General features: G+C 30.3%; 1 protein-coding gene across 1 annotated transcript; it reads left to right on the forward strand.

The window, feature by feature from the left end:
* Positions 1–566: 566 nt before the first annotated feature.
* Positions 567–7830, forward strand: LOC116776598 (trypsin-like). The gene is made up of 6 exons (XM_032669825.2): positions 567–1000; positions 3370–3477; positions 4202–4322; positions 5878–6024; positions 6592–6720; positions 7088–7830. The coding sequence occupies exons 1-6, from the start codon at positions 746–748 to the stop codon at positions 7291–7293; spliced, it is 966 nt and encodes a 321-aa protein (XP_032525716.2). The 5' UTR covers positions 567–745; the 3' UTR covers positions 7294–7830.
* The last annotated feature ends 956 nt before the right edge of the window (positions 7831–8786 follow it).

Genomic DNA, 8786 nt, shown 5'->3' on the forward strand with positions numbered 1-8786 from the left:
ATGATTAATGCTATAAAATAGATCTTAAAAATAGGTATTTTTAATTCATTCTCCGATTTGATATATTTCTGTAAATATACATTAAATTTCATAAAAACAAAATTCATGTAACAAATTTTTATACACCTTCTAAGTGTGACCTAGTTACCAACATGTTTGAAACGACATACCCCTTAACAGTGAAAATTAGGTGCAACAACTACGTAATTTAACATAGAATTACCATAAGCATGATAAAGAACAGATGACATTGATATTAATTGTTCTACGTCGTAATTGTTTTGAATTACTTTAAAAAACACACGTTAAAAAAATACGAATAAGAAAAATCACAGTCATGTTACGATATAAAAAATTAAAAAAAAAATAACCTCCATTAAAAAATCCGGGTCATTTAATGCATAATACATACAAATGTCAAAGTGTGCCGGATCGCGGCGTAACAATTGATTCGGCCGAACAAAAGATGCATCTTGTGATCGTAGCGACCCACTTATGTGTCACATACTGGCTTTGAGATTTAAAAAATATAACACCAACCACAACAGCCATTCGGTCCACGGTCCGTATGTGGTGTGCACGTCTCACATTACAATAAAAATATATAACCTATTCGGACTATCGTGAACGATCGCGGCGTTCTTTATATTTTAAAAAAAAAACATAAAATAAATCCTCTGTATATCGTGTCATAGGATCGTTGCGTTGTTTGCATTTAAAAAAGTATTTATATATATATAATAAAATGCATGCATTTATTATATTAGCGTGTATACACCTGAGCGTGTCGGATATGTTCAGCCAAATAAATCATATGGAATTTTATAAGAACATAACCCGCCCTTCGAAATCGTTCAGCAGTTTCTCTAACAACTACTTCAATCAGTTACCCAAGGGTAAGGAGAAAGTGCAGTGCGGAACGCGGACGGTAGACTATACCCTGCGGAGGGGTAAAATTGTCGGAGGCTCTGAGGCGCCCTATGGAGCATTCCCCTGGCAAGTGAGTGAAAATTATATTTCAGAGCTAACTTATAAAAGCGAGACGACAAATTGATTAACTCATATTTATTACTATGTATGTACTCGTATATATATTATTTTTCATACGAGAATTGAATAAAACCTTATTATATAGGCAATATTGTAAATTAATAGTAGTTTTTTATTTTTATTTCCAGTGTCTATATTTTTATTATATGTATTTGGTGACAATTGTCGCCGAATGTTATTGAGATTAAATTTTTTTGTTCATCGGAGTTTCGTAAGAGGAAAAAAGTTTTTCCTTATCTTACCGTCTAACAGCAGGCTGTATATCATGAACCCTGATAGTCATTTTTATTAAGAGTTATCAAAAGATTTAACAGATAATGTGTTTGTTATTCTATAGCAACTACTTAAGAATAGAATAAAATAAGAAAATTAAATTTTTTACTCATTTCTATTAAAAAACATGTCGTGGCCAATACCGACTCACACAAGGCCAGTCATTATTTATAAGAATAAAAAAATTTATTCCTTAATTAGATCGATTTATATTTCCGATAATTTCCAAATTTATATTTATCGTAATAAAACTTTTTTCCTGTATATAAATATATTAAATTTCTTATAATTATAAATTTTTCGGGAAGTACTATTCACATTTGTCTCGGTTCATTTAAATTTCGATCAATATCAATTTAACGGAATATTTAATATAATATTAATAACACAGATATAATTGAAATAAGTCTAATTAAAACTATTTCACGCTAAATTTATTGAAATAAAAAAATATTAAAAGTTGCGAATAATATGTAAAAAAAAAGATACGTTGAATCTTTGGGTGTAGTTAAAACAAATCATACCCTTAGTATATGTTAACTCATAAACTGTAGGTAATAACGTTAACGTTGGAAAATCGTGTTGAGGGTAACTGCAGATACCGGGAAGGGATGAATGATGGAAAATTACATGACGAAAATTATTAATTAATTAACAAATCACATTATTTAAAAATTATTTCATTTATGTTAAAAATTGTAATAAAGTATAACTATGTTTTGACGTATTAGTTTTTTCCCGTGACTTCGTTCGCGTTAACTTCGGCGTTAGGCTGTGTATAAAGTGTATTTAAATAATTCATAAGACAAACGGTGGCGACCTCTGTAGTCTGTGACAAGTGACGAGTGAACCTGTACACAACACTAGAGGTACATTGAACTACAATAAATTCGGGGCTTATTTATATCCCACGTCTTGTATTATAGTGAAGTGACTGTAAGTTTAATTAAAATCGGTCTAGTAATTTATAATAAAACCACACGTGTCTATCTATCCTCACAAAATTTGAAAATTTTAATGTAAATAGCTGGTTTTCGCCACGTAAGAAAGATATTTAGTAATTGTCAGCTATACAACCTCGTAACAAAGAGTATTTAAACTTTGATTCTTTGCCAAAACTCATGTAATGAAAAAAAAAAAATTCTAAACACTGATTCAACATAATTTTTCCTCAATAATAATGAAGACGTTTGATTTTGATGTTTTCTCTTGATTACCTTTTATCGGTTTTTACAGTAAGTAACTGTTAAAAACCATTTAATTATTAAAATACACTAATGGTCATAACCTTGATATTTTTTTTGAGACGAAACCTCTTATCATTCCATGGGTTCACCGTGCGGGTGCCGGGTCCATGATGCAGGGAGGAGCTTCAACAGTGCCTGGGACTTGCGACCCAGGTGTACGTTAAGGGTCCCTATCTAACGCGTTAAACGCTCATTTAAATATATTAAAATATTAAGACAGTAATATGGATATTATAATATTACGAAATAATAGAATACTTTCAATAACAAAAATATTATTTACGTCCTGCGTAACTATTTATAAATGAAAGTTTTAATAAGTCTTTTACTTAAGTACAGTATAACGGCTGGGTGTACAGTTTTTTCATCACAATGTCACAATTATATTTCGTAAACAACAACACTGGTATATAATTTAAATATTTACGTAACTTTTAACCCAAAAATAAATCGCGCGAAAATTGACAAGAGCGTAAATCTTGACATGTTGCAACGTTCGGAAAGTCGTAATTAACTTTCACTTTCTTTGTCAGGATAACAATAAGGTTTTATGTGTGTCTAGTTCAGTACGATATGGAAGCTGGCTCAATGACTCTTTCATTTGGCGATATGTAATACACCATTATTAAAATAGATTACACCTATACATTATATTTCATTAGATTTTTATTATTTTAATTAACACTTGCAATATTTTTTAATTTTAATTGACTGCATTGTATTTTGTCTTTACGTGTTATTATGTTAATATGGAATTAAAAATAAAATATAATATATGTAATCTCGAAATTAATTGTAGGTTGAGATACAGATGCTGGATACAGATAAATTGACGTTCGAACATCACTGTGGTGGCGCTGTGATCGCTGAGCGACTAGTCGTTTCCGCCGCTCATTGTTTTGATAAGGTAAGTATTTCAAGATGAGTTTTAAATAGTAGCTTCTATACAAACACTAACCCCAGTCGCTTCGTGGTCATTCCTAATGTGTACAATTCTGTAGATATCTTCTATGATAAGTGTGTTAGAATTTTATTATTTTTATATTCATGCGTTGAATCCTTTTATTGTGAACCAGTCGCAAACAACCACACAGATTACAGCTTTTAAAAACTTTTAAATATACTTTTATATATATATATATATATATATATATATAAATACTAGTCGAAAATTATAATTAACACTGAAATAAAATGCATATCTTGACGTTACAAAATGTAATGTATGTATTTTTTTAATTGAATTACGGAAAAAGAAAATTGTTTGCGTAAATATATTTATTCAATTTAACTAAATAATACTAGATGAATCTTATATTTTTCGGACATCTCGTCTGTCCGCGATCACGTTAGTTGAAAAGTAACCAACACGTCGCGTCGGGAGTATGTAGTTTTTTTACAAAAATAAAGCACACGTAGTATATCCGAAAAATATTAGTTTCATTTAAATGAATAAAACTCGCTATAGTCTTAGATCTCTTTACATAATACTAAAATCAATACAGGCAATATAAGAATTTAAAAATATAAATTTACATATATTTACATATATTATATTAACTAATATAATAAATATCACTAATTTAATACGGACTATTAAATATTTGCTATTTATTTTTGTAATTTGACAGCAACCCTTGCACCTCGACCACATTAGGATTCTGGTCGGAGAGCACAGACTGAAGATGCAAGACAAGCATGAGAACAGATTCCTGGCGGAGAAGGTGGTTCCTCACCCGGAGTTCAGAAAGAGTTAGTATTTAACAGATTCCCAAGACTGTCATAAATTATATCTAACATATTCACGGATATTCATTCAAACATAACAAATATTTTCAAAAACATATCAACGAAACAATTTGTGAAGCTACTTCAAACTTCAATCCGCCTCTAAGTGTACTTAAAAGAATAATATGGTGTAACGAGTCTTAAATAAAAATTATACTAATATTTACGGATATACTTGGTACGAGTTTGTGTATTGTTTTGTTTGTTTCCACGCGTTCCGTCTGTCCGTGATCACGGTTGCTGTAAAGGAACCTAAACGTTGCGTACATGTTGATATAGAATAATAAAAAACGTGTAGTCATCAAAAAACTAAGGCTCATGTATTTGTATTATATTTATTAAGATCATCACATATTAAGATTTAACGTAATGTAAATTTAATAATATTTCCTTTACTTAACCTTCATTATAAATCATATATAATTTCGAATCTTATTGTATCTTTCGTATAGAAATATAATCGAAAAGAATTTCAATATTTATAATTTAAAGAGAAAAAACCTTCCACATATGACTAAATTTACAAAAGCAGCCCAACATTTTTGCCAAAAAAAAAATTTTGCGCCTACAAAAAACGAGACAGCAATTACGTTTCCATGAAAGAGCATTCCCCTCTGTAGGCGCGGCGCACTTAAAACAATACCGTCTCAACGAGATGTCCCCTTAAAACCCTTTAACAACCCACCTCATACAGACATTTTGATCAAAAAATGTTGATTCACTTTATTAAACCTAACCCTTTTTAATATTAAGGGACCAAAAGTCAAACGGGACGTATTATTTGATAAAAAATAAATGTTTAAATTTATAATATTATTAATTAAACATTGTATTATAACCTTAAAATCTTTATCTGCTTTAAGAATCATGAAAAAGTTATTAAATCTTAGAAGTAGTGTATAACACAATGTTGTTTAAATAAAATAGGTGTTCCTTGTAATAGTACTGTCATGATAAACACGCATCACATAGGTCAAAGACAAATACATTTTATTAATAAATTAAAAAGAAATGTATATCTCTTTATGAATTATAAAGTTTTCTATTCTATAGTAAAGTATTTAATTGACAACACAAATAATGAAATGTCGAAAAAATTATTAATATAATTTTAGGTTGAAACGAATGTTTTAGATAACACATCTTGCATGTATATAGTACTTATTCACAGTCGTTTATTTTTTATAAATATCTTACGTTAGCCATTTTAAAAATAACAGTTTAAATATTAAAACATTTAAGATTTTAATTTTCTGCTATTGCTCCATTATGTTCTGTTTGACATGACATATGTCATCCGAGAATGTCTTTTTGAGTTGAATAAAGCAGCTGTCAATAAAATCACCACAGATAAAAAATAAATATTATAAATCCTTTATGATATTTTTCAATTAATGAAAATTCAAATTCAGATTTGTTTTAGTATAAAGTTCGTTTTTTTTTTTAAATAATTATTGAGTTACTGATAGCTAGTGTGTTTATTGATTATTTCTGATTGTATGTTATATTTGCTTCCCAGACGGGCCTCATAGCAACGACATAGCCGTTGTGCTGGTGTCTAAATCTGGTGTTCAGTTCAATTCCCATGTTAGACCGATCTGTCTCCCCGATAAGGTCGAAGCGAACGGCAGGTGGTGTGCTGTCAGTGGTTGGGGCTACCAGGATGGTGAGTTCCCACAAGTGGGATCGGGAATTTTCCTTTTTTGGGATGAGATAAAAAAGTTTTCCTAAACAATAAGATCTTATTTCGGAGTAGTGAAACGTTATCAAATCAATTAAAACTAGCATTATATTTCTATACATTAACTTATGAACTAGTAAAATTATTATACGTTGGAGTAGAATTATAAAAATCTCTTCTTAAAAAAATATGAAAAGTATAAAACAGTATTGAATATTCCGAAAAGTTAATAGATTATTTGTACATTTGCCGTTTAAAATAACTATTTATATTTATGTATTTTTCCATCTGAACTATTAATTATAGTTTAAATTACGTTAATTATTTAAATATAATTCAAATAAAATCATTACAATGAAAATTTTAACTTTGAAAGATCTTGTTCCGATTGCGTTTTTTTGCCATATCACGGAGGTTCAAACTCTGTTTGTTGATAATTTTTTCTTTCTATATTTTTCACTAGAGTCGTAATTTATGTATACGCCAAATGTTTCTTAATTATTGGCAATACGATTTATTCAAAAGAGCTAACAGAGCATGTTTTTCTGTCAGAGAGTACGGAGAATTTCTCTCCAGTGCTGAGGGCTGCAGCGGTTCCAGTTTTAGATTTGGCGACCTGCCGCAGAGACAAAGTTCTGGGCAGCTGCAAGCAGACTATATTGGACTCTATGATATGCGCTGGTAGGTTGATAACTATTTGGCGTATGCTTTACACAATGTCCAATAAATAAAGATCAGTTCCATCATGAAGTAAAGAGAATTTTACCAATTGTCTTAATAACAAAATGGAGACGAAAGAAATTGGTTCGAGAATTGATGGGTAACCGTTTGATTGTTGAGTTTCGAGTTTATTTAAAGGACCTTCCTGTTCTGCTTCTTGTGTGATGTAAAATAGATTATACACTTAAATTCCACATACCATAAAATCCTAATTTAACGTTAATTCCAATTTTACGTTTTTCCTATTGACATGGAACAAATAGCTGTGTCAAGTACACTAATTACATCGATTAATGTTAACATGGGCTATAATCGTTTAACACGATAGGTGCACTGTCGGGGGGTGTGGATGCTTGTAAAGGGGATTCTGGAGGACCGCTGGCATGTCTCGGCCATCGCTGGCAGTTAACTGGCGTGGTCTCTTGGGGCGCGGGCTGCGGTCGACGAGCACGGCCGGGTGTCTACACGAGAGTAGCTTCCTATGTAGACTGGTTAAGACACACGGCCGCCCAGATGGGGCAGAGAATAGCCTAGGAATATACGATGTATAAAGGCCTCACAATCTACAGGATGATGTAGTATTTTATTTGTAACTATCAGTATTTTAACATAAGTTGCATCGTCATATATACGTAGGTTACTGTTTCATTGGTAAATGAACACACGATAGGACGTTGGTATTCACGTAACTATGTCGGTTTTGACTGACCGGAAACGCTACGTATCAAGTTATAAGTTGCGAACTTGTATTAAGGGTATGGTGTCGTAGAAGTGAAGGAATCAAACATATTAGTTACCATTAAGTTAACCATTGATACTGTCAAAAAAAAATCATTTCACTGAGTGACGTCACGAAGACTTATGACGTCACGCCATTTATACCCGTGTCCATTATACGCTAGTGTTAATTTTAACGCCAAAGATTTTTTGTTATAATAACAATTGTTGTACGAGTTTAGTTTTTTTGTATTATTTATTATATTAAATAAGATAATATACATTAACGGATTTTCGTTTGTAACTGTTTCTCTAATATTAAATTAATTATATATATATTTTAATTTATTTGTCACTACCCTTTCGTTCCGTCCTCCATGTTGAAATAAAACATCGTCTTAAATTTATCTCAATGGTATTGTGACTAGCAAACGATATTAGATTATATGTTATTTCATATACATATACTGAAAATATAATAAAAAAAATACATCAAAATTATTGTCGTTTTAAATGTTATATATCAATATAAAAGGCATGATTATAATGGGTTTTGATTCTCAGTTCTCTCGGGATATGAAGTAGTCGCTAGTGAACTATGTTTTTAGCGAGAGGTAATATAAACTAGTCCCCAAAATTTTTCTCTCTCTTGTTTATAAAATATTATTGTTAGTGTATGTACAAAATCGTTGGAACGTAACAGCCGTATTTGGAGCGTGGATAGTTAAAGCTATTTTATTTAAGAGCATTTTAAAGTTTCATCATGGAAACTGTCATTGAAAATTACGTAAAATATCTATAGTTAATTTGTAGATTATATCGTTAGATTATCACAAGTCACTAATTCTCAAGTCTCAATTAAAATAACTATATAAATAAAATATAAAGTTTTAAAACGAATGATAAGTATTGAAATACGTCTATGACAACTTTTACAGTATGTTTAGTTTTGTCTGACAGTATTTTTTTAATTACAAACACTTACCGTTTACATTTGTTCTTATATATTCCAGTAGATGGCGCTTATCATAACAACAAGAATATTATCTTTCTAGTGTCAATTTATTGTTATTAGTGACAGATGTTTGCGATAAAAAAGTTGACTGGACTCTCGGCCGCAATCAGTATTACTATTACAGTTGTTATATAAGAATAGTTTCGATTTATCTTCACAATGAATACATAAAAAAAATCACTTTATCCATAACATAAAATATAAATTTCGTCAATTTAAAAAAACTCAAACACGCTAATCGTGTAAAATTAATTTTGATGATTTGATACGTACATAAAATATAACAAAATTGTAG

This window comes from Danaus plexippus, chromosome 30, assembly GCF_018135715.1.
Source record: "Danaus plexippus chromosome 30, MEX_DaPlex, whole genome shotgun sequence".
NCBI lineage: Eukaryota > Metazoa > Arthropoda > Insecta > Lepidoptera > Nymphalidae > Danaus > Danaus plexippus.